Below are 26,085 nucleotides of genomic sequence, written 5' to 3' on the forward strand. Positions count from 1 at the left end.
AACAGACTCCCTCCTCCTTTGAGCAAGCCCTGGTGGAGGAGCTCTTAGTGGGGGTCTTCCCCGGGAACCGGAAGGGCAGATCTTTCCCCTTTGCTGGTCAAACAGGATACGCAAGAGACAGTCATCTCTGGAACCACTCAGGCTCCACATGGGATGCAAGTCCAAGTCTGAACAGTGTCTGTGGTCAGACAGGTTTCCTCTCTTCCCATCGGCAGCCCAGTCAAGATGCCTCTGCCTGCTCTCATGGGCCATTGAGCTTATTGGGTGCTTAACATGAGCTTAACATGAGTCCACAGTATGATCCCGCAGCAAAAAACAACAGCCAGCTAATGCTATTCTAGGCTGCATCAACAGAAGAATATCGTCTAGATCAAGGAAAGTAATAGTTCCACTCTGTTCTGCCTCGGTCAGACCACACCTGGAGTCCTGCATCCAATTCCGGGTGCCACCATTTAAGAAGGATGTTGACAAGCTAGAACTTGTGCAAAGGAGGGCAACCAAGATGATCAGGGGTCTGGAAACCAAGCCTGATGAGGAACGGTCGAAGGAGCTGGGGATGCTTAGTCTGGAAAAGAGGAGATTGAGGGGAGATGATACAGCGACTTTCAAATATCTCAAGGGCTGCCACAGGGAAGAGAGAGCAAAATAGGTTTTTCTGCTTTGGAGAGTAGCCTTTTGAACCAGAGTAGACTAGAACCAGTGGCTTCAAGTTACAAGAAAGGAGATTCCGACAAATCATCAGGAAGAAATTTCTGGCAGTAAGAGCTGTCTGACAGTGGAGGTTGTGGACTCTCCTTCTTTGGAGGTTTTTTAAGCAGAGGTTGGATGGCCATCTGCCAGGGATGTTTTAGCTGAGATTCCTGCATTGCAGAGGTTGGGCTAGATAACCCTTGGGTCTCTTCCAACTCTACATTCTATGATTCTATGCTAAGACCCCTAGACCCTTTTCACATGTGCTACTGGTAAGCCAGGTGTCCCCAGTCTTATATTTGTTCACCTGGTTCTTTCTGTCTATGTGCAGAACCTTACCTTTGCCCCTATTGAAATTAATTTTGTTAGTTTGGGCTCAGTTTTCCAATTTGTTAAAGGCATCTTGAATCCAGATTTTGTCTTCTGCAGCATTCACTGTCATGAAGGGAATAAAACTAAAATCATGAGGAAATAGCGCCAGGGGCATGACCAGGATACACAGGGCTCCATGTCAGACCTTGGCACATCTCCTGGGCGGGGGTGTGCAGCTGGGGTGGGGAGCATCCATGCTCCTGTTGTGGTACAATGTGAGTGGTGACAGGATCCTGGCTAAGGACCCTTTTGGTTTGACTCAGCGGCCCACAGGCACCTGTAGCCTCTGAGGCGGCTGAAAGCTCTTTCTGCTGGGGGCCAAATCCCTTTGAAGCCCACGCTGCCTAGTGGCCTGGCAAGTCCTGGCTTTTGGAAAGCCCCTTCAGGCTGAAGGCACAATGCTATTTTGAGGAGAGCTGCAGTGGTGCTTCTATCCTCCCTGTGGCAACGGATGTGGGTGAGGCTAAAATAACCTCCTCCTCTTTGTGGTGGTGGAGGCGGCTAAGGTAGGGATTGATAAGATCAGCGCAACCTTTCAGCTTCCTGTCCACGTGTGGCCAGTGGAAAGTTCCTGGTGCTCATTGCTCAAGGAGAGAGGAAAGTGCTCCCCCCCTGTGGCTGCCTGCTGAGCCCACACCAGGGGACTCACTTGGCTTCATGCCTCCCAGGGGGGCTTTTCTTGTTGTGAAGGCCGAACAGAATGGCTGTGGGCACAGTTGCAGGGTGTGCCCTTGGGGTTTGGGCTAGTGGAAGAGATCCCACTTCCCTCTCCTGGGGTTCAGTGAGCATGTGCAGAGTGTGAGTGTGCATGCATCCCTTTTGTCTTTCCCCACCTGCTGCACAGATACGACCAGTGAGTGCAGAATGCATGAGGGGCAGCTGTTGCTGTTTGTTAAAAGGCATAACTTCGTTGTTTCTTTCCAGATTACAATCCCCCGTGGCAAGAATGGGTTTGGGTTCACCATCTGCTGTGACTCGCCTGTCCGTGTGCAGGCAGTGGACTCGGGTAAGGAGAGCAGAGGTGCCTGGATGGTGGATTAGTTCGCTTTGCAAAGGGGCTGGGCTCTGGGCTCCAGCTTCTCCTGCCTCTTGGCACTCTCCTCCTGGTCTAGGGAGTGGCATGCTGGCCGTGCGCTACACAACACAGGTCCACTTTCTCCTGCCACTTATGGCTCCAGCCTGCAAACTTCAGCATTATTTAGGCTCTGGAAGCTGGCAGGGTCTGCTTTTGGACTAACACAAAAACATGCACCGCTTTCCCTGTTTTCCTTCCTGTCTAGGAATGCTAGGGATTCTCCTAATTCCTATGTTTGAGTAGTTCTGTTTGGCTTCCAAACTGCTAGGTACTCATCCACCCAAGTTTGCTTTGGTGGGAAAGGCTATGAAACCAGTTTGCCTGTGGTGCAGACATGTCCTGTTTCTCCCACCCCACCCTTTGCAGGTGGCCCAGCAGAGAAGGCTGGCTTGCAGCAACTGGACACCATCCTCCAACTCAATGAGCAACCTGTCGAGCGCTGGAAGTGCGTGGAGCTGGCCCACGAGATCCGGTGACTATGACTCACGTGCGGAGAGGGAATTGCAGGGGCGGAACCAGGATCCCTGGATCCCTCGGGGTTGTGTGCATGGGTGGAGAGTGAGGGGTCTCTCTGCCTGTGTATGAGTATGGAAGGGCTGCTTCTGGGAAACACCCAGACGTTTGCAAAGGCCTGACGTGTAGGAGATGTGCAGATGTTGCAAACACTTTATGGTCGTCATGGGGCCAGCAGAGAGAAGACCTCCCTCGCAACAGCTTGAGAATGGGTCTGTCTGTGGCCCTTTCCATCTTGACCTTTCCTCCCACATTTTCCATTACTGAGACCTTTGGAAGAGCCTCTGCATGCTGCTCCCTTCTCTACACCTTGCCAGTATCTGAGGTGCTTTTTGGGAGGGTTGCCAGGAGGACCCTCCTCCCTGGGGAGCCTCCTCAGAACCCTTCATCTATCAGCAGGCAAAGCCTTCCTTGTTTTGGAGAAGACTCTGGCCTGATGATTTCCAAGCAAGGGTGGGAGAGACAGGGCAGAAAGGGGGGGGGGGACACCAAGAACGAATCTGTATCAATACCAGTCCTATTTCTTACAGGAACTGCTCCCGCGAGATCATCGTGCTGGTCTGGCGCATAGTCCCTCGGGTCAGACCCGGCCCAGAAGGCGTCATCCGCCGCTCGTCCTGCAAATCGACGTACGACTTGCAGTCACCGCCCAATAAGCGAGAGAAGAACAGTGCATTGCGCTCCCAACACCTCGATCATCGCCAGAGCTGCCACATCGTCTATGGTGGGAACGAGGGCCTGGCGCTTAATGGCTGGGAGCGCTACACAGAGCTTGGGAAGGTCTCCCAGCAGCACACCATGCCCTCCCCTTCCCGAACACCCTCAACGAGCGGGGGCGACAAGAACTACATCATCCTGGCGCCGCTCAATCCAGGAGGCCAGGTATGGAAGCAGGGGTTGGCTACTGGTCAGGTGGCTCATCTCGCCTCTTCTCTGGTCTGAAATCCTCCACTTGCACACTCTCAGAAGAAGTGCAATTGGCCGGTCAGAGTCTCCCAGATTGTTATTGTTTTCATGTGGGATTAAGTCACATCCTGAAAAATTGGGAGTTCTTGCGAAACAAACAGGCTTGCTCCCTTTGCGATAAGCAAAATGGTAAGAATGTGTTCTTGGGAGGGTGGGATGTAGCATTTGCCTAATACAGGCATGGCCAAACCTGGCCCTCCAGACGTTTTGGGACTACAATTCCCATCATCCCTAGCTAACAGGACTAGGGGTCAGGGATGATGGGACTTGTAGTCCCAAAACATCTGGAGGGCCAAGTTTGGCCATGCCTGGCCTAATACAACATTGTCTCCCCACAAACAAATCAGGATGAAACCTCGTTAAGCAGGTTGCCTGGAAGGGAAACCCTTTCACTGCCAGAAGTGAAAATACAAGGCCTTCATCCACAGAAGCCACTCATGAGATGATTAAAACTGGTCCTGCAGGGGACAACAGGCTGTGGGTGGCTGGATGCTCCAGAAGAAGAATGCCTGCATGCAGAGAATTGTATGTCAGCCTGGAGGTCAGACTGCAGCGTAGCTCTTTCCCTGGCACATTTGCTCTCTGTGTAAAAGGAATTCCTTTTATAGCAAAGAGAAGTTCATGTGTTGAGTCTGCCCTGCAGGCTGAAATGCAGTAGTTCAGGTGCTGTCTTTCCAGAGGATGCTGCTGGGCCCTTGGCCCTCCATCCCATCATAGTTCTCTGCTGCTGCTCCCCTCCAATAACCTTGGTTGGGTCTGAGTTGCCCACCTGAGCATGTTGGCTGTGCATGGACTACCTAGAATAGTTCTTCCTGGGTAGTGACATCTTGTCCCAAACAGTGCTGACCTATATTTCAAAAAGAGAAAGGCTGAGATCTCAAGATGCTACATACTGCATCCAGCATTAGAACTGCAGGGTCTTCCCAAGCCCAACAGTGTCTTCTGAGAGCAGGGAGGAGGAGGTAACCCCGGCTCTCCTGTCTTGTGTCTTCCAGGTGCTGAGGCCCATCTACCCGGAAGGCAAGGCCCCTGGAGGTGAGTGAGTGAGTGAGAAGGGGCTCTAGCTCCATTCTTGCCTGTGTCTCAGGTTTTGCTCATTTCTGTGTTGGAGGTCTTGCTTTTATTGAGGCAGCAGAATATTAAGTGAGGCCAGGAGCAGTGAAGGCAAATCTTAGGGAGCCTCTTTTTACTACTTTTTGTGCTTCTTTTCTTGTGTTTAGAGCACAGAGCAATGGAGAGGAGTTCTAGAGAAGCTGGGAGCCGCAGCTGGCAGCCGGTTAGCTGGTTGGGCTCCCGGAGTCCCCAGAGGTTTGCCTTCTCACAAACTGCATCTCATTACTCCTTGGGAGTTATGTGCATCCCAGCCTTATGCAAAAGAGGTTGCAGGGGCGGGGAGGTGCCCCAATTTTGTTATTGTGGCAGCCCTGAGATCAGAGGGCCTGGCTCCAGGGAGGTTGCCCAGGGAGCTTCGTGGCAGAGCAGGGATCCAGAGCCTCCATCCATGCAGTCCATTAAAGCAACTCACTCCTGGGAATGCAGGGTGGGGGGAGGTGGAATTGCAAAGGGCTGCATGAGAGGAAAGGACCTTGGGCTGGGCCAGGCCAAAGAGTGGGGGCTCTATATAGGGATTCTGAGCCAGGAAGTCCCTGCTTCAGATCTCATGTCACCCGCTGACTCACTCCCCCCATGGCCACTTACCCACATCGTCACTACGGAGAGGGTGATAATGCCGACCTGCCTTGCAGGGCTCTTGTAAAAATGGTTGTGCTTTTTTGCCTGCTACTGTTTGAGAGATACCCACTGAGCATTACTGCCCCCTCCTAGAGTCTCAGAGGCCTTTCCCCATCTCTGCAGCAAAGAGTGGCGGCTTCCAAGCCATTGCCAGTGAACATGACTTGGTACAGACCATTGTTTATCTGAGAGCAAACAAGCGCTTTCCAAACAGCTCATGGAATGGTCCAGTTTGTTTACTTTGGAGCGGCCCTATCCGCTTCCCCATCTGCATCCAGGAGTGTTTGGGTTCAGGGGGACAAGGGAGGTCAGGGAGGCTGCTGCGCTGGTGCCAAGGCAGGCTCTTGAATGTTTGCCTTTCCCAGGGCAGCATCAGAGCAGCTACGAGGGGCCTGCTGTGTGTGGAAAGACAGCTGAGGGCAAGGTGCCTTGCCAGCAACACTGGCATATTCCCCCAGGTGTGGCCCTGAGCACCCCAAGACTGAAGAGGCTCCACATTGGCCACCCAGCAATGGCAATATCCTTAGCCCAAATCATCACAGTCAACACTAGTAAATGTGGGAGCGATGAAAGCAGGTGGAGAAAGGGCTTTGGGGGCCACTCTGCTCAGGATAACGCCAGCCTGGGAACAGAGAGGCCCTGGTGGAAACGGTACCAGCTGAGCTGCAGTGTTGTTTTCCAAGTCCTCTGCGGCAGGAGCAGCCACGTAGGAAATTTGCCAAAGTGACTGGCCAACAATGAGCCGGATTGACTCACCGTTTCCGCGAGGCTCCGTTTCCTACTGACTCTTGGAAAGCGTCACGCCCTGAGCAGGCACAGGGGACGGATGGAGAGAAATAAACACAGAAGAAGCAATTCCTTGATGTTTCCGGGGAGGCCAAGCCAGTTAGAAGTGTGGAGCGGGGTGTGCACAAGGTTTAGTCTGGGCACTTTGCTCTTGGAAAGGGTCAGTGGCATCTGCCCTCCCCTCCCCTCTGCCTCCTCCTTGCCCATCAGAGGGGGAGCTGCCCCATGTTCCTTGCAGGGGCTTCTGTTCTTCTGGCCAGACCTGATGGTGGCCGCAGCCCAAAGCACACTCAGTTCATTATATGCTGCGGAGGAAGCTCCCTTGAGCATCGTGGGGTTTACTTTTGAGTGAACCTGCATCAGGTTGGGCTGTGCGTCTTGTAATCCTTCCCCTGCCGTGTTTAAGGTGATTACAAACTGCAGAGTGGGGAGAGGATTTTTCTTGTGCTGGTGGACTTGAGCTCCTGCTCACTTCTTTCCGCAGTGTTTTAGGGTTGGGCTGGACATGGAGAGTTCTGTGAAGGGACCCCCTGGCCTCTTTTCTTCTTACAAAACCAAGCTGATGTGGGAGTGAGGTGTAGAAGGGGGATCCGGACCATGGCAGAGGCCCTGCTCCTTGGCTCTCTTCCATCCCCTGCCAGGGCTCTGTCTTCTTAATGCCTTTCCCCAGACCAGGGGAAGTGAAGAGGCTGGCATGTACTTAAGGGGACTGTGTTTCCTGATGAATCTTGATGGTTGACTCAGGCTCCTGACAGATGCTGGGAATTGGACAGGAGGCTCATCCACACTTCCACTTGTCCTGTGCCTAGAAAGTACAGGGCTGGGCAGTTTTCCACTTGACCTGGGCTTTCTAGGCACAAAACCCAGCAGTTTCCCCTTTGCCTGCTATTTTCCCAGGGAAATTCCGCTCTTTAGCACTGAATCAGAACAACAGGAGAAAACCCGAATTGCCATTTGCGCTGACCGATTGCTAAAGAGCAGGTTTCCTGACAGGGTAGGGTGGGGGAGCAACAGGACAAGAGGAAGTGGGAATAACCCCAGAGTGGCAATGGCCCACTTGGCCGTTCTGATCTGCAGAACTGGCACAGCTACAGGTGCCTCATAATACTCGCTCCACAGTTGTAAGAAATCAGTGTGCAGCACCTACACTTCGGAACTCCCTGCTTATTGACATCACGCAGGGCCTTTGCTGTATGCCTTCCGGTGCTTCCCAAAGATCCAGAAAGTTTATCTATGTGTTGATTTATTTTTAGTGCACTGTTGGTTTTAATGATCTTTTGAATGTTTTAAAAGACTGTTTTGTGGTTTATTTGGTTGCCTTTAATAGAGGATTAGACAAATCTGTGGGGGATAAGGCTGTCCTTATCAGTTGCTGGAAACTTCTGGGGGGAGGCAGCTGCTCTTTCGTTCAGGTCCAGCTTCCTTGTGGGCTTCTGCCTTTGGGGCACCTGGTTCACCACTGTGAGAACAGGGTTCTGGAGTAGAGGGGGCCCCTTTGGCCTGATCCAGCTTCAGGGCTCTTCTCGTGTTCCTATAAGGTTCTTACTTCAGTCAAGCAGTAAAGGTAAAATGGTAAAGGACCCCTAGACCGTTAAGTACACTCAAAGGCGCCTATGGGGTTGCGGCACTCATCTTGCTTTCAGGCCGAGGGAGCCGGCGTTTGTCCACAGACAGCTTTCTTGGTCATGTGGCCATCATGACTGAACCGCTTCTGGCTCAATGGAACACCGTGACGGAAGCCAGAGCAGCTCATGGAAACGCCGTTTACCTTCTCCCCACAGCGGTCCCTTATTTATCTACTTGCACTGGTGTGCTTTCGAACTGCTAGGTTGGCAGTATATAATGTTGTTACACGAATTAATTAGTGTGGTCTCTCTGGCAGGGCTGTGACCCCAGCAGTCCTGCAGCAGAGGGAACAATAAGCTGCCCCCCTCTCCTCCTTTCCTCCAGGCAATCCATGCAGAAGCGGCTCCCAGGGCAAGAAGTCCCGGCTCATGAAGACGGTGCAGACCATGAAAAGCCACAGCGGCAGCCGCCCCCAGAACTGCACCCTCGTGAGACCCGGCATCCCACACTCCAGCTACGGCACCTACGTGACGCTGGCCCCCAAAGTGCTGGTCTTCCCCATCTTTGTGCAGGTAAGTCTTGGGCGATGGATGGGCACTTCCTCCTGTCCCTGCTGTTCTTGCTTCAGTACTACCACCTCAGTAAAACAGTTCTCTGTGTGCTGCCTCCCACAAAGTGCTACCGGCCAAAGTACTAAAGCCAGGGTGTGGGGTGTGGAAAGAGAAGAGGGACTTGCATCGTTGTGGGGAGAGAGGTGTAAGGAAGACTCAAGGAGGAGGCTCAGAGCCCTGCTGCAGCTGCTGGGCCAGAGCCACGGGCTGCCCAAGCCAGAATCCCTCTTCTGAAAGAGGAAGCTCACAGCCAGGGCTGAAAAGCAACATGGCTTTGTTGTCAATTTGTTTCCTCTTCTCCTTTGAGGCAGCCCTGGGAACATTGTTCTAGGGGGCCACTATAAATTTAGCAAGTGAGTAAGTGCTGCTCCTCCCCAAGCCACTGTGGCATCACTGCTTCTTCATGCGGAGGCTCCGTCTAGTCACCCTGACACTCATAGCCATCGATAAGGTTGGGATTAGCCCAGCCAATATGGCCACTGGGCAGGGATGATGGGAGTTGTGGTCCACAGCATCTGGAAGGCACCATCTTGGTGGCCCTTGGGTAAGGGTCTTTGATAATGCGGGAGAACCAGCTTTAAGCAACTGTGGGGGAATAGGGAGGTGGGAGGTTTGTATTTTTAAAAAACAAACAAACCTGGGGACCAGTAACTTAAAAGTTGAGTTAGAATGCAGCCAGTGTGGACCTGCTGTGAGGACATTTTTTTAAAAAAAGCCCTGACTGAATGATTCAGAGTGAGCCTTCATGGCTGTGGAGTGGAGCATCCTTTTGTGAGGACCTCTTACTCCGCCAGAGTCCTGCAGCATTTCCCTAGGAAGGGTCCAAGGGTGCCAGTCTGGGCCAGAATCCTGTTCTTGCAGTGGCCAACCAGAAGCTCACAAGCAGGGCTGAGAGTGGCAGCACTCCCAGCAAGCAGCATTTGGAGGTGCCCTTGCCTCTGACCGTGGAGGCAAAGCATAGCCAGTGTGGCAAGTGGCCATTGGGAGCCATACCCTCCATGCACTTGTCTTAGCCTCTTGCCTCCCCACCCCCACCCCGAACCTTGATGTGGCCAGAGCTATGGGCAGAAATGGTCAACAATAGAAAGTGTCCTTTCCTACTGCATCACGGTGTGGGACGCTGGTTTGACATCATCTGATAGGAAGTGCCTACAGAGGGTGGTGAATACAGCACAAGATATTATGGGCTGTCCCGTGAATCAGCTGGATGAAATAGCGGAAGAATGTTTCCTCAGGAGAGTGAGGAAAATTCTCAGGATTCACACCCTGGCTGGCACTTTCATGATCTCCTGTCCTTGGGCAGAAGATATAGAAGCAGGATTAGTCGCATCAACAGGGTAAAGAACAGCTTCTATCTGTGGGCTGTTAGGCTGCTGAATGAAAAGATAGCAGCAGGGCAACTGACTTTTGGGTTTGGTGGTTGTGCGTCAGTAAACGAGGGTAATTGAGGCTAAGAGAGCTGAGTGGAGGGTGCTCATGTAATCTCACTGTATACAAGTTGTACAAGTGACAATAAAGTATTTCAATTTCAAATGGCCAGTGTGGCTGCATCTGTGCACCTTGGCAAGGGAGGATCTTCCCTGTGCCCAGCCTCACACTGAGATGTTCAGGGGCTTTGAGGAGAGGAGCTGGGAGAGAAGAGCGTTGGTGGCCATTGCTGGCTGGCAGCTGTGGGCCTCTCGCCTCTCCTCTCTTGTGCCCTCCACACTCACACCCCTCTCACAGCAAGCATCTCCTGCCTCCCACATGCCTCTTCCATACTCCCCCTGATCGCTTTCAGTCACTGTTGTGGCTGCTGCAGCTCAACAGTGATAACCACACACGGGCAGAGTGCGAGAGATCTTTTTATAGTTCCTGTGTGTGATGTAGGTGTTGGGGTTGCAAGGAGCCATCACACACTCATACACAACCCGGCCCGCCCACACCGAGCCCTCAGAGGCATCTTGTTTTCCCTCTGCTGGACTTTCCACCTGCAAGATCCGGTTTGTTATCAGGGGCTTCCCAGACTCTTTGCAGAGGAGGTTGGTGGGGCTCTCAGGGGGCAGGCATTGTTCTTCACACCCAAGTCCCAGGTGTGCATCCCTCCTTCTCTTCCTCTTCTTCCTCCTCCTCCTCCTCTTCCTTTCAGCCTCTGGACCTTTGCAATCCAGCCCGGACACTGCTGCTGTCAGAAGAGCTTCTCCTTCACGAGACACGGAACAGACCGACCAAGGTGAGGCTCTGGGCGCTTGTTGGTGCTGGTGAATTGTGTGAGGCGGTGTCTGCTTGCTGATGGCGAAGGAAGCCAAGGCCCCCTCTTGCCTCCTCTGCTGTCAGCAGGATGCTGGAGCCCAACTCCAGAAACATGAAGATGGGGCAAAGTGGGGAATCTGCCAGGGCAAATGTGCCCCCACTCCTTTGGCAGCAGAAGCACTGAGATGGGGCTTAAGAGGCCTGACATGTCTTTGGGCTGAGGTGGCTGGATCTCCTCAGGTAGCCCCCCAAGAAGAGCTGGTTCCCCAAGGCCAGAGCTGGGAGGAGCTTCCTGCTCCTGCCTCACCCTCCTCCCTGGTCCTGCTGCTGTGCTTTGCACCAGCTCAGGGAACATTTCCAGCCATCACTTCAGCTCCAGGATTCTTTGGTGGGCTCATCAATTTCTGTGTGCTGCTGAGATCATCTTAAGGAGACCGGAAGCAGGAATTTGCGGGGCGGGGTGCAGAGGAATTAGCCACCCACCAGCAAGCAGTGCCAAGCATTGCACATCAGGTCTGTCAAGCGTGGACCCCCTCTCCCCCCCCCTACATATGGGCTTCAACAAATCTGGTTCTGCTGCCTTGTTTGAGATTGCAAAAAAGTCGTTTGTGTGAAGTCTCTGCCAGCCCTTCTTTGTGGCTGCTGGGGGGCTCCTCGAAGATAGTTGAGCTGTACCGGGCACTTTTTTTGACAAACATTGCTCTGCTCCCGGACATTTTGCAACAGCAGAAGAAGCGGAGGGACATCACTTCTCCTGCCTCCCTGTCCCCATGCCAGGCAAAGCCTTTGCCCACCAAACGTTTGTGCACCAGGCAGCCCCTGGAAGCTTCGCGAGGGGAGGGGAGGGGAGGTTGCCACCTCTTCTAACCCCCACCTTGTCTATCCAACTCTGCTAATGTTAAATGTACTCACATTTGTATGCTTCCCCCACCCTGCATTAAGAAAGAAAGAAATTCCCCACATGTAGATAGGCAGTGTGTCAGGGGGGGTGGACTCCTTTGTCCTGAGGCACTTGCTTGATTGCTTGCTTCCTGCGTGCAGAGAGGGCTTTCCAGTAGGAAGTGGGGAATCCACCCCAACCCCTTGCATGCAAGAGCCATGAGGCCCAGGAGGATGACAGGGGATCCCTCTGGCAGGGATGACAGAGTGGGAGAGGATGGCAGCTACCCCTCTCTTCCAAGGAGGAGGCCCTGCTGCGAGTGGAAAGCAGGGGCAGGAAACAGGCCTTTCATGGAAGTGGGCACGCCTTCTGTGGGGTGCGGTTCTCCCTTTGGGCCACTTGCCTTCTGCCTGCTTTTGCCTCTGGTGCAGGCCGGGGGGCTTTGGCTGGTGTCTTCTCTCCCAGAGGGAAATGATGATGGTTTTGGTATTGTTGCTGAATTTGTCTGTGATGTACTGTACGTTGTATGTCCCTAGAGGGCAAACTGGGCTGGTGCTTCTGGCATGATGGCCTTCAGGTGCTTCCAGGGCTTTGCTCAGAAAGGGCGTAAAAGTGTTTGAGCTGAAGATGCCACCAAAGGATTCTTTTCTTTAAAAGCGGGGAGAAGATGGTGGGTGGCCGTGGAGGGAGCCATGCCAAAGCCAGTCCTTCCGCCGAATCCTGATTCTGGCTTGAGCCACATCCTGTCTAGACTTGACGGTGGTTCCTATAGTCACAATCTGCTGAGATCTTGGTCCCGGGTTTCCGCTGCTGTGTGCTACAGGAGGCCTTGCCCTCTTCGCTCCTTGGCCTGGAACCCTACCATCTCTGATGAGAGAAGGAGAGTCCAGGGGGCTCTTGTGTCGGCAACCTCCTGACAATGCCATTGGGGCCATGGGAAGGAGCCTCTGGGATGCTAAGCGGAGGCTTTAGCCTTCAGGTGTTCAGGGACAGATAGTTGGAAGCTAAGCCTCAGAAGACCCCCCCCCCAAACCTAGCCTGGCATCCTCCTTCCTACACTGGCCGCCAGACGGATCAATCAGTTGATCAGCTTAACAACTCACACGGGGAGTTTATAGGCAAATGCTCTTCCTAGTTCTATTAAAAGTAATTGCTCTTTGGCCGGCCCATCCACTGCAGTGTTGAAGCAAGAACTTAGCAAGAATTTGGTTTATATAAAATGGGGGGCAACCAAGCTCTCTTTTTTTTGCCAATCTCCTGAGAGTTTCATGCCAGTAGTGGGTGATGTCACACACAAAGGCACACAGCACCCCCTCCTGGCTGACCTGTGCAGAAGGTGTCCTTGTCCCATCCCTGCCCTCAGCTGATCAATCTGATGTTGATCTGCACCCCCAATCAAGAGTTGAGCTCAGCTCAGCCCAGTGTTAGGCCTGGCTTATTCTCCCACCTTTTGCCACTCCCACCCAAGCTGGGTGGCCCTGCGTGCCTCAAGTGACCCCCCCATCCTCTTCCCACCTTGCCCAGGTGACTCTCTTCATCTACTCAGACTTGCTGCTCTTCACCAAGGAGGATGAGCCGGGACGGTGCAATGTCCTCCGAAACCCCCTCTACCTGAAGGATGTCAGAGTGCAAGAAGGTGAGTTGTGGCAGCAGGGGGTTAAGAAAGGACACGACACCTGCAGGTGTCAGGGCACCTCTGCTCCTCCAGGAAGTGGGCTGAGAGCAAAGATATGCAGCCCTCTCCTGATTGCTTTACAGAAGGGGTAGGCAACCTAAGGCTCGGGGGCCGGATGCAGTCTGGGAATCAGCGTGTTTTTACATGAGTAGAATGTGTCCTTTTATTTAAAATGCATCTCTGGATTATTTGTGGGGCATAGGAATTCATTCATTATTATTTTTTCAAAATATAGTCCAGCCCACCACATGGTCTGAGGGACAGTGGAACAGCCCACGGCTGAAAAAGGTTGCTGACTCCTGCTTTACAGCAACTGGGGTTCAAAGTATACTGCCTAAGTACATGGAGGCTCCATTTATTTTTATATATTTATGTTTTGCTTTAAATCTTGCCTTCCTTCACGGAACTCAAGGCGATGTACATGATTTCTCTCCCCCTCCCAACCCAAATATTAATTCAACAAGTTTAGGGTGAGAGATAAGTGTCATCCAGTGAGGTTTCACCCAGACCTGTCTCCCTGCAAGCTGCTGTCATGGCCCACAACCATGGACAGACCTCTCCTCTGCCACCCTGTATTCACCCAGTTCTTTCCCTTAAAGCCCCACCCTGTGATCGAGGGCTGTGACCACCAATTGCAGAACTGAGTTGAGCACAGAAGGAATTCCTTTTGTCACTCCTGGACTTAGCACTGACCTGCTAAACCAAGTATTAGGAGGCTGTGTGAATTCTCTCTGCCTGTCATGCCTGGTGCTATTTTTCTAGAAAAAGAGGTGCTGGAGCTCACCGTGAACTTCTCCCTTATTCTCTTAGAACGGCAATGGCGCCCACTTGAGAGGTGCTGGAGCCGAGCTCCTGTGAGGAGAGAGAGTCTGTGATGCTGCCTGAGGCAGCTTCTTTGTCTCTGCATATGTGAGAGCTTTGCTTCTGAGGGCTGAGAAACTCTCCATCTCTTTCCTTTTTGCTGAAAGCAAACAAAAGCAGATAGGAAGCGAAACTCAGTTGTTCAGTTGCCAGGAAGAAAAAAGCATTTTGCTTGTGGGAGCCACTTCAGAGTCATGGGAAAGCTAAATTCTTCTGATCTGCTTCACTTGCAGCTTCTTCAGAGGATTTGAAGTTCTGCATCCTCTACCTGGCCGAGGTGAGCATTGGACAGAGCACAACCACACTGTGTTCTGTAATCTCTTGCCAAATGCTTCCTTTACTTGAAGCGCCTGAAGCACTTCCACCTGTTTGGGGCAGAAGCTGGCCCTCCAGAAAACCAAGTGGGGGTGGGGTTGGGGCAGAAGGTGAGCTGGCTGGGGAAACTTCTTCCGGGAAAACCTCATTTTACCACTGAATTGAAGCAAATGTCAATTGGGTTTTCTCCGGATATATGTTTGCACCAATTTAGCTCTAAAGAGTGGGTTTTCCAGGGGGGAACAACAGAGCAAAGGCAAAACCACTTGGAAAGCATGGGACAAGCAGGAAAGCATTCGGACCCAGGCCTCCTACACACAGGGCAAACGGAAGATCAGCATTCTCTCTCCCTCGGAAGAGGTAGCCTGTTGTGTCTCTGGATGAGCCTCTGTTTTCGGATTTCTTTCTTCAGTCAGGAGTCCCTGGAAATGAAGGAGAAGGGAGAAAGTCTAATCAGCTTTTAAAGCGGATTTAAAGGGAAACATAACCTAATCCACACTTTCCAGAGCAATGGATGAATGGAAACTCAGCTACCCTTCCCAACTCCCTCTTCTTCCACTTTTGCAATGCAGTTCTCCAGTCAAGGAATGTATACAAACATGCATGTGTATAAAAGCCAACATCGGATACAAAAGTAAGGGGAATTATTTTGCAAAAGTGTGTCTGTTAGGCAAACTTGCATGCAGAGATATGTGAATGTGGAAAAATTCACAGAAACATGGTGATTAATTTTCAGCAGGGCTCCCCACTCCCCTTTTAATGTCAGAAACTGATGTGGAAATGGAGGGGATGATCCTAACACTGGGCAAACGAGACACCGAAATGCTTAAGGGCATGTTCATAGGAAGGGACGGGTGTCACTCTTGCCCTCATACCCTTTCCTGGGCACCTCCCTCCATTTTAATTCAGAGGGAGAAATGTGAGCCTCACCTGGAATAAATTTGGCAAAGGCAAAATCTAAACATGGTGTGTGTGTGTGTGTGTGTGTGAGTGAGTGAGAGAGAGAGAGAGAGAGAGAGAGAGAGTTAGTTTCAGCCCCACTGCCTAGTGCTGTCTGTTGGTCACAGAACCTCCTGCCCTCTGGGGTTTGTGTGTGAGGGGGGGAGGGTTGTGTACACCCATGTAGGGAAAAAGCACCGCAGAACCATCTCGCCACCCCATGTGGCTAGCAGTGTTTGCACAGCGTTCCCACCCAGCCCTGATCGAATTGAGTTGCAAGCCGTTAATCCCATTAGCTGTGGGATTAGGAGATGGGCTCCTGAATTGCTCTTGATGGAGAGCACTTGCAAACGTCTTTTCAGATGCCTCTTGGGGCACATTCTGGTGGTGAGCTGCGCAAATAGTGTATTCATTCGCTGCAACAGCAGCACAGCCAATCCTGCCCCCTGCCCAGCCGGCATTATGCCTAGTTAGCCTGAACTGATTTCCCGTAATTCACCCTCTCCTCCTGCTCCGAGAGACACAAGCGTGGAGAGGGCAGAGCTGGCTGAGCACGCACATGTCCCTTCCACATAGAGGAGGCTCCTCTCTTGCAATCCTTCATGGCGCCGTTTCTGCCTCATGCTCAGCCCACATGGCACTAGAGCGCAGGGTCTTATCCTCTCATGACTAGGTGCTGTTCTGTCTGTCAGGTAAGATTTGGTCTGGATTTAAAGACTAATGCTATGGGTCAGGCTAAAAAGAAGTCTGTGTTGCTGCACACAGAGGTATAACTTTGTTGAGTGGGCAGCAGCAGCAGCAACAACAACAACATCTGTGTCGCATGCCACAGAGAGAACCTTGCGATGCCCCTCTGGGCATTCTGCTCCTGCGGGAGGGCAGGGAGGTGTCCTCTGGGCAGTCTGTCCTCCATGGTGAGGCTTGGGCCAATTCAGACAGTCCTCCATGCTGGGCATGTTGTGGCTGCAGAAAGTCAGAAGCGATCCCAGTTTTGAAAAAGCAAGGATGATGGGGTGGAGGGGGCAAAGCCAGGCCATGGTTTCCTGCTAAATGATCCTTGATTCCTCCTGCTGCCACCCTTGTGGCAAGTGTTCTGGGACCCCCATAGGGCTCCTTTTAAACTTCCTGTGCAGCTGCTGCAAGTCAGAGGGGCAAAGGCATTCAAGGCAAAGGAGACACCTGGGTGCTGCAGAAGACTTTTGGGACTCGTCAGGATGTGGGGTCCCTAAATAAATGAGTGAACTACTTGTCGCTGCAACATTCTGCCCATCAGAGCTTGCACATCCTGCTAAAAGGGTAGCAAGACGAAGTGTCGGTAAAGCACACAGGCACACCCCCCCCCCACAACTATGATACAATTAAACTGTGCCCGCCTGGCGACAGGCTGCCGTGGCGCTTTGTCTCAGCAGCCCCTGTGGCGCTGAGGGCAACCTTGTAAGTGGATGATAAATCCCTGCCAGTCAGCTTCCTAACCAAGGAGCCTTTTAGCTGAAAGACGGGTGGCAGCAGTGACGTCTGCCTTGCCGTCGAGGGGAAAGGGGGCTGTAAAGCAGGAAGAAAGCTGTGTGGATGGCTCCGTCCCTGTGGAGGGTCGCTTGGCAGCCTGGCCCATCGTGATTGTCCAGCAAGGTAACTAGTGAGCAGAGTGAGAAGTCAGCCTGGTTCACCAGACTTCCTTCTCCCTTTCCTGCCGGGGCAGCCCAGACAGGAGCAACACGAGAGCCTCAGCAAGGTCTTCAGTCTTGGATTTTAGCAAGTCTCCCGTGGGAGGGGAGCTGCACTGCTGGGGGGGAGTCCTTGGGCATGCCTATTCTCTTGTTGCCAGAGCCCAGCACAGGGACCTCCTTGGACAGAGGCATGAGCAGCCTCTGCGTCTCTCAGGTGTGCTGGGCTTAAGCCGCCATGAGGGCTCCTTTGCTCGGAGGGACCACGATGCGGATGTTGCCTTCGGAGAAGGAGGCCGGCTTGTGGGCCCAGGACTTGGCTCCAGGGTCTGGCTAAGGGCAGGTGTCCTTCTGTGTCCCTAGAAGCTGGAGTGCGTGCTCAGCTTGGAGGCTCACTCCCAGGAGCAGAAGAAGAGAGTCTGCTGGTGCCTGGCCGACAGCATCTCCAAGCAGCAGCCCACGACCCCCACAGCTCCTCCGGCCGAGAGCAAGGTAAGCAGCCGGGGAGGGAGGGTGGTGTGCTGAGAGGGGCCCGCATCACTACCACCACCTACCCTTCCAAATTTTGAAACCCCCACCCCCTCAAACCTGAAGTTCAGTCAACTGGTAGATCAGTCAACTAAAGGCATAGATCAATTGCAGTACTGTTATAGAAAAAAATTGGGATTGGCTGTGTTTTTTATAACAGTACATAGGAAGCTGCCTTTATGGTGAGTCAGGCCACCTTGCTCAGTACTGTCCACACTGACTGGCAGCAGCTCTCTAGGGTTTCAGGTAGGAGCCTCTCCCAGCCCTGTCTGGAGGTGCCTGGAGTAAGGGAGGGGAAATATTAACTGATGCACAGCAGGTTAATTAAGGGCAAGAGTAGGCAACCTAAGGCCAGGGGGCTGGATTGCTTTCTCAATCCAGCCCGCAGACAGTCCGGAAATCAGTTATTACATGAGTAGAATGTGTTCTTTTATTTAAAATGCATCTCTGGGTTATTTGTGGGGCCTGCCTGGTGTTTTTGTTGTTTAGTCGGGTCCGACTCTTCGTGACCCCATGGACCAGAGCACGCCAGGCACTCCTGTCTTCCACTGCCTCCCACAGAATGTGTGCTTTTATTTAAAATGCATCTCTCAGTTATTTGTGGGGCATAGGAATTCGTTCATTATTTTTTTCAAAATATAGTCTGGCCCACCACATGGTCTGAGGGATGGTGGACTGGCCCACGGCTGAAAAAGGTTGCTGACCCCTGGTTAAGGGGATCTTGGATAGCAAAAAGAAATGTTGTGATGGCTGCTCAGTGACTGTATCTTCCTTGCTTGCTTGCTAATGGCCTGCGATGACTAACTGTTGCCTTCTCAGTGCCTGCTAATCATTAGAGAATTGTTTCCCCCAAAGGGCCCTGGTGGCTGGTAGCTTCTTGGAGGCGCAACCCAACACCAAGGGTGGGCAGAGGCCGCAGTTCTGCCAGTGGATGCAGAAGTCAGTGCAGTTTGGGGGGAAGCCCACCAGCTGTGCGTAGGGGCAGCTGCCCTCCTCCCCGTTTGCCCTGCCAGTTGCTGGCATTCAAAGCTTGACTGCATTTGGACCTGGAAGTTCCTTATATCTGACAGGACCAAGAACTCTGGGTTGCCCTCTCCTCCACAGAAGCAGCAGAAGCCAAGAGAAAGGTGCAATCTTACTGCTGCTGCTGCTAGAAGGGCAGGGCAGGGGAGGATTTTCTTCCCACGAGGATTGTAAGTTCTGCCTGGGTACAGAGGAATAGACTGCAGCCCTCAGGGACTCAGAGAGTAGTTGGGGGTTGATAATGAACACCAACCCCCACCCACCCACCTGCTTCTGAAAGCCTTTCCCTCCTCTCTCCCCAGACACTACATCCTGCAGTGCATCTTGGGAATCAGGCAGCTTCTGTCCTGCTATCTCCTTGTTTCCTGGACCACTTTACCGTCTTTGGGGAAAAACACACCTCCCTGTTTCAAAGGAGGCTGCTTCTTATTTTTCCTTGGCAGACCTCCCATGCTTTTCATGCTTACTGCTCCGGCAGAAATTCAACAGACAAAGCACATTCTGCACAGAAATGAGCAAGGTCTCACCTGTTGATTTCCCTCCTACTGTGCCACTGTTGAAGGAATGGGAATCCTGCCAGGGGAGAAGGGAAGGCATCCAAGTTCCTTCCTCTGCAGCCTGTTTCCTGGTTGCAGCAGGTGCTCAGCTGGGCTGCCAAGAGAAGGCTGCCCCCTGCGCAGGGAGGGGCTGGTGTCCACTGCAACCCCTGGCTGGGCAACCTGAGGGCTTTGCCTCCTCAAGCCAGGCCTGCCCTGAAAGCCTTGCTTTTGTTTCCAGGGAGGGAAGGAGGGAGGGAGCAAGCAAGCAGTGCCTGCCTCTGGGCAGCCAAGATCAATTGGGCATCTGGCGCTATGAGCATAATTTGAATTGGCTGCTTTCTGGCAAAGGTCCTGACGAATGCTTAATCCAATGACGAAGTGATTTAGGGAGGACAATGAAATCTTGTGTGAGTGTCCCTAGCTCACTCCCAGCCAAGGAGAGATGCTCCCCGCAGAAAGGAGAGGCAGAGCAGCCAGCGGGAGGGCCTCTGCCTCCCTTCGTGGCTCTAGCCCACCTGCGAGGTAGGCACCTGGCGCCTGGTCAGCAGCGCCAGACCCCTCTGCCTCTCTGCCCACCTCAGAGGGAGTGAGGAGAGGCCACGTGGCAGCCTCGGAGACAACGGTGGTGCTTCTGCCCTGCTTTCTGCCCACTCCAAGAAGGGCCTGGGGGATCTCTGGTGGGTATTCTGGCTTTTAGCAATGAGGGTGAACTGTGCCTGAGCAGGGCTGGCACAGCTGAGGGGCGGGTGTGAAGAGCATATGTTGCTCCAGGCTATGGGAGAACGAGGCTTCCTTTCTCTCTGGCTGCTTCCAACCTTCATGCATGTTTCAGTTGCTCCTCTCCAGTGCTTTAATATGAATGTGTTCGATTGCAGTTTGTTGACAGCTGTTTGTGTGCTGCCTTGAGATTTTTCATTTAGAACGAGAGATTTTGAAACGTTGCGAGTAACCGCTTCCCATCCCCAGTGAAGCTTCCTTCTAGGGTGGTTAGGAAGGGCGGACGTAATTTTGCAATGAATGGCCAAGAGGGCAAACCTGGTCTGTGTTACTGGGGTGAGTGCAGACTCCACTGTGTTTGGGTGTGTTCACATGCAGGTGTGGTTGTTTTGGACCAGTTCGTGCTGAGCTGAGAGTGTGATCTCAAGGACTGGGAGTGGAAAGGGGAGGGCTTAGCCTAGTCCCTCCTGTTAAATTACAAGAGCCTGCAAATTATTTCTGTGGTGTTACTTTTTCAAAAAAACAAACAGCAGGACTCGGAAGAAAAACTGTAAGGTTACCCACTTTTCTGCACTGGTTCTGCTGTTGTGCTTTAACAGCAGCCCAACAGGTAGAAATTAAACATTTGCCACTGTTTTATCTCCCTGCTGAGAATTTTTTTTTAATTGTGCTGTGCGAGGCAACTGGGGCAAGGCGGTTTGAGCATATAACGTCAATCCTGGCCCGACTGCATTGCCGGCCAGTTAGTTTCCGTGAGTTTCTTGCAGACAAATCAAGTCCAATTTTTCCTTTTTTAATAAATGAAAGATTCTTTTCCTTTTATCAGGGGAGTTCAAACCACAAATGTTCCAACTTAGTACCGGCCAATTAGTTTCCAGGTCCAATTCAAAGTGCTGGTTTTGACATATAAAGCCTTAACTGGCTTAGGATCTCAATACCTCAAGGACCTCTCTCCAATTATGGCTCTTTTGCAGAGTAAGTGCAGGTGCTTCGATTGTGAGGGCCTGTATCCTTTGAAGCTTCCTTGAATTGTGTGAAGAGGTGAGCAAAGGATGCTTTGATTTTCACCAGTGAAATTCAGCGTATGGCTGTGAGCATCCTCGGTTTTGTCTGTTGAGTGTTATGCAATGGAAAAACATTAGAAGTTACGAACATCCCGTCCGTTGCTCACCACAGAAGTCACTTCTGCTCCCATTCCAGTCCCTTAACGCACCTTGCATAATTTTTGTTACAAAAACAACGGCCGTGATGCAGAAGGGACAAATGAGGTCGCAGAAAAACAGAGCGTCCCACAGCCTGTTGCCAGCTGCCCAGCCTAGACTTCAGACGCTCTGCCGCTGCGGAGGGTGTTGTTGGTTGTGCACTTGCGTTTGTGGTGGCATCCATGGTTCTTCCCCCTCCTCATTTAATGTCCCCCAACAACACTGTGAGGTAGAGTAGGCTGAGAGGTGGTGGCTGGCCCCCAGGCTCACCCAATGAGCTTCATGGCCAAGTGGGGGAGATTTGAACCCTGGTCTCTCCCAGGTCCTGGCCCAACACTGGCACCACTACACCACACTGGCTCCCAGTTTTAACAAGGCAGTGCAAGAGGCGGTGAAATGCCTGGGACTAGAAAAAAGGGGGCTGTCCTTGTGAAATGTGAACAACTTGAAGGGTATGGAAATCTCCCTCCTAAGGCCTCTGCCGTTTCCCATGTGGAATCAGAGTTGCATCATAATCATCCTCACTGGCCTCGATTGCGCTCACTGGAAAGATGTGGATGGTGAGATTTCCATTCCGCCTTAATGTCAACATGTCGACAGTGACATCTTGTGTTGCCATGGGCATGTTTGCGGGCAAAGCCATCCATGGGCACCCCCCGCTGCAGGAGGAGAAGGAGGAGAAGGAAGGTGTTTACATGCCAGAGTCCTCCTTCCCCAAAGACCCAAAGGCCACTGGCTCCCGGTGAGCTACTGAGGCGTGTTGGAACCTGACCAGCTCTGTTTGCTTCCGCAGCCGGAGCCTTGTTTATTTGCTTTTGAGCCTCTCGTAATGATAGGTGAGTCCATGGTGCAATTAAGCACTTCAGCTGGTTCAGAGGAGCCAGGAGCTGGGTGGACAGGAAGGGCTGCTGTCTCAGCCAAGGGATGCTGCTGCTGCTGCTGGGTAAACATCTTGAGGGGGAAGAAGGCTCCCCGCCAGCTCTCTGGCTGTGAAAGAGGGGCTGCCCAGCTCTGAGAGCAGCTGTGGAACTGCTCTAGATGTTAAATAAGTAGAGACTGTGGGTGTATTCCTCTCTCTGTGTGTATAAGTGTAAAAGCGGTGCTTCCTGGCCTATCCTGTCTTTACCATCACTCCCTAGGAAGCTGAGGAACTCTCCTTCCTTAGAGATTGTTAAGCAGAGGTTGGATGGACACCTGTCATGGATGCTGATGGCATTGGCAGGAGGTTGCCAACCCCAGAGCCCCTCTGGACCCTTCCAACTCTATGGTTTTATGATCAGGACCAAAATGGCCCACAGAACCACGGGATAGTTGGTATGGATGGGAGGGACACACTCCCACATGCACACCCCCTTGCACAATTCAGGTGCCGGGTTCATCAGTGGGTGGGTGGGTGGGTGGGGGAATGTACTTGCTAACCGACACAGAACACATTTTTCAGCCTTCATTTGTTTATAATTTCTAAACATGGAGGTTGCTGCTAGTTTAAATGGCTTTGGGGTTGGGGAAAGAATTGGGCAAATCCGTGGAAGAATTGTTGTGTTCCTAAGGTTGTTTGAGTTCTTGTGAGATGTGAAAAGGAAGACAACTGTGCAGCCTTTGGCAAAACATCCTTGGACATGTCCAGACGTCTCTCCCTTGCCCCTCGCTGAATCCCCCCCCCTCAGTATTTCATCACCTTCTCTGTCAAATTCAATGAGCAGGGATGGATTAATTGGCGTGATTAAACAGACAGTGGATTAGCCTCCATTTGAAAAGCAGAGCCCCTGTTAATTGGACCTGATCTCCGGGAAGATTCATGCTTTCAACTAGCCCACTAATTCCTGCCCCGCCTGTCCGTGGGGAGGAGAGTGCCCCCCCCTGGTTCAATGATGACACAAAGCAGCCACAGACCAGCCCATAGCCCAGAATTGGCCACTGTTGGGCTCAGGAGCGATGGTGGAGAGATCTGATTGTGTTTCAGTAGGGAGCTGCCTGATTCACCTCTCTCAAGCCAACATAAAATTGTAGGTCCCGCAAATAGTAAGATGCAGTTCTGCAGCCAAACAATATATACAGAATTGCATTGTGTTGGGGTGGTATAGCTTGCAAAAATGTGTATATTAAAAATGTGTGTTTATTAATGGGAAATGTGCATTAAAATGCTGGTGGATTTTTACAGTATTTTTTTTTAGCGAATTGCTGCAGAAATGTGGGAAATGTTGGCAAAATGAAGAACATTATTATTTAGTTGCTTTTTTGAAAAGATGAACTCAAAGCAAATTACAGAAACAAACTTTAATACAAGCATCAAAACCAAGCTTAACACTCACAATAATATACAGAAAGGAGCAGATCCAGCTCAGCCCCACTGACAGGCTCTGCCACCTGCACTCCTGGGAGTCAATCCTTCCTCCTCTAAACCTGCTGCTTATTTTAGGTTGTTGGGCATCAGTCGAACTCTTGCGGAACTACCAAAAATCCCAATTTGCCTTATATTCCACTCTTGTGTACATCATTTCTTAAAGGCACCGTGGCAGCCCATACTTTTGCAGCAGTAGCAGCAGGTTAATGTTGGGCTCTCAGGACTTTGCAGGAAGTGAAGGGAACGGCAGAGAATTTCAGTGTGGGGTTAATACATCAGGTGCCAGGGCAGATGGTGCCTCAAAGTCACTGTGGGGAGCTCCCAGCTCCCACCAGAGTTCCTCCTCCTCCTCCATTTCCTGATTATCCACTTGACTTTCAGAAGTGTTTCCCCTGTTTTCTCTACAATTCAAGTGGAAAGGGTAGTGCATTTAGTTGTATGTCTTGGGAAAAAGAAGGCTTCTAATGTGTGTGTATAATAAGACACCAAATCAGGAAGGAATTACTTTCACTTGCTTTTCGAAACAGTAGCTGTAAAACATTGATTCTCCAGATCCTTATTTGAGAATCATTTTCAAGTATACCTGTATGCTACTCTGAGATAGTCACAGTAAAAACAGGAGCAAGGTGGTCTTTAATCTGGATTAGTTCAGCTAGCCCACTTTTACCGGAATTTTTCAGACTAGGTTTGGAAGTGCCCGTGTGTGGCATACTGTCTATGCAGCCTTAAAACCACAAAATCCATGGTGCAGTGCAAGTGCATGTGCAAAAACTGTGATACCCGTCATCTCTAAGTAGGGGAGCCTTTAACTGGAGGCAGCATTGAAAAAGGCAGCGTAAATGGAACCAGCTGCTGCTCAAATGGGGGGCAGATTTTCCATGGGAATCTGCTGCTGTTTATCTTCCTGACTGTATATGCTGCAGTGCTGTCATATAAATGATAATCGGACTATCAGTTAGGACTTCATGGCTACTGGATCCAGGACTGGGTCTTAGACACACACACACACACACACACACACACACACACACACACGTGTGTTTCCATCTGCTCTGATTGGGAGAGGCAGGGAGTCTTTTCCCTGTTGATAGTGAAGGTCACTTTCCGCCCCCCTCCTTATTGTCAGGTACAAGAAGCTCCCGAGAGCCCCACAAGAGCCAGAAATAGACCGACAGGCTCTGAGGATCACTATCTGGGGAGCCGCAGCTTCTGCTTCACCATTAATAACCGTAGAAGGCTTGGCCGGCTGCACGGAGGTCTCCGTGCCAGAGCCTGGCCCGGGGTGAGACTGCTGGGTGCCGCTAAAGGTGCTGCTGTCGTTGTGGTGTGGTTCCTTGCGTGGAGGGGAGGGTGACCTGTAAGAGTGGCAGGCTGGAGAAGAGGGGTCCTGCCTGGGCCACAAAGTGGGTAAGTGCTTCTGATATATAAGGTCAAGGAACCCAGGAGCTGAGGGCTCATTCAGGCAGGGGGCAGGGCAGCCCTTGCCCCATTGATGCCTGGCAAGTAAACATTAGCTGGAAGCTGAATGCCCCTCCTCTTGGGGCAATGCTGGGAAGACGGCATACTTTGTAGCTGGGGGTCTGCAGTGGACCGGCACCCACTTCCTCACGCAGAGCCACTGGGCTGCCGAGTCTTGGGGCAGGGGGAGGTTGGACTGGAAACGCCACTGGGCAGACGGGCACTGCTAGGAAAGTGAGGAGCTTCTGAAATATTCCAGCTTCTTTCTCTGGGTGTTGAGCTTTGTTTTTTTTTAAATAATAATAATAATAATAATAAACTAAAGGTTGTATTCAGTGTGAGTTATATTCAGAGTAGACCCATTCAAATGGATGGAGATGGCCAGTGGGTCTGCTCTGAGTAGCACTCCCCGAGTTTTGGTCAGTCTTTTCTTGTGTCCTTCTGAAGTGCTGCTGAATAATAATAATCATCATCATCTTATATGCCATCCCTCCCCCCCCCAGCCACCCCTGGCAGCTTCCATCAAATTAAGATACAGTACACCAAACATTAAAAACTTCCCTATCCAAGGCAGGGGAGTTGATGCCCTCGGAGCCTCCAGCATTTCAGCTGAGAGATGCACCACTTTGAGAAGCAGTTTTAAAAGTAGGATATAAAAATGTAAATTGATGAAAGGAAGCACTTGGCCACATTGCACTAATGTTTGAGTATGTTGGTGTTATTTAACGAACACAGTGGGCTGCCTGGCTTATGGGATTTTATTTGTTTTGTGTGTGTTTGTCTATTTAACATTCAGGAACCAGGGGCAGATTAGCCCAGTGTTGCCTACTCTGCTGATGGGAGACTTTCCAGGGTCTGAGGCGTGTGTGTGTGTGTGTGTGTGTGTGTGTCTTCCATCAGGACTTGCTGCCTGCTCTTTTTTAATCAGAGTTGCTACCAGGATTAGAACCCAGGGATCCCTTGCATGCAGAGCGTCTTGATACCCCTCCCTCAGTAATCATAGCCCAGGGGATCCCCCCACCACCATTGCCTCTCTGCTGGTGGAGTTGCCTGGGTGCCACAAATGATTTCTGGGCTCCATCCCTTAAAGAGCTGCTGTGGAGAGGGAATGTTAGGCAGGGACAGCTGATCCTCCCTTGGAATCATAGAACTGTCGAGTTGGAAGGAACCCTGAGGGTCATCAAGCCCAACCCCCTGCAATCCAGGGATTTCCACGCACAGTCTCACGTCCAATTTGAAACCATACTGGACCCTGCTTAGCTTTTACTGCTGGGCCAAAGCTCCCACCATCCGGGCTAGTTTCAGGACTTGGCAGCTGGTCTTAGCGCTTAGGTTACACTTGAGAGTCCTGTTTTTATTTTACTAAGTGCACGTCAGGCACCTATTGTTGTATTCCAC

General features: G+C 51.7%; 1 protein-coding gene across 5 annotated transcripts in view; it reads left to right on the forward strand.

The window, feature by feature from the left end:
* RGS3 (regulator of G protein signaling 3) overlaps positions 1-26,085 on the forward strand; it is a 66,430-nt gene that overhangs the window by 22,752 nt on the left and 17,593 nt on the right. For 4 of the 5 annotated variants that reach the window (XM_081909871.1, XM_081909872.1, XM_081909873.1 and 1 more), the window contains exons 10-18: positions 1,987-2,068; positions 2,504-2,609; positions 3,181-3,532; positions 4,612-4,651; positions 8,084-8,271; positions 10,439-10,522; positions 12,947-13,058; positions 14,192-14,235; positions 17,240-17,368. In XM_081909871.1, the coding sequence (XP_081765997.1) occupies positions 1,987-2,068; positions 2,504-2,609; positions 3,181-3,532; positions 4,612-4,651; positions 8,084-8,271; positions 10,439-10,522; positions 12,947-13,058; positions 14,192-14,235; positions 17,240-17,368 (1,137 nt within the window). Of the gene's footprint in view, positions 1-1,986; positions 2,069-2,503; positions 2,610-3,180; positions 3,533-4,611; positions 4,652-8,083; positions 8,272-10,438; positions 10,523-12,946; positions 13,059-14,191; positions 14,236-17,239; positions 17,369-24,496; positions 24,637-26,085 lie in introns of those variants that run through there. The other variant, XM_081909875.1, reaches the window with a different exon arrangement.

The sequence above is a fragment of the Podarcis melisellensis genome (assembly GCF_964234715.1).
Source record: "Podarcis melisellensis genome assembly, chromosome: 1".
NCBI lineage: Eukaryota > Metazoa > Chordata > Lepidosauria > Squamata > Lacertidae > Podarcis > Podarcis melisellensis.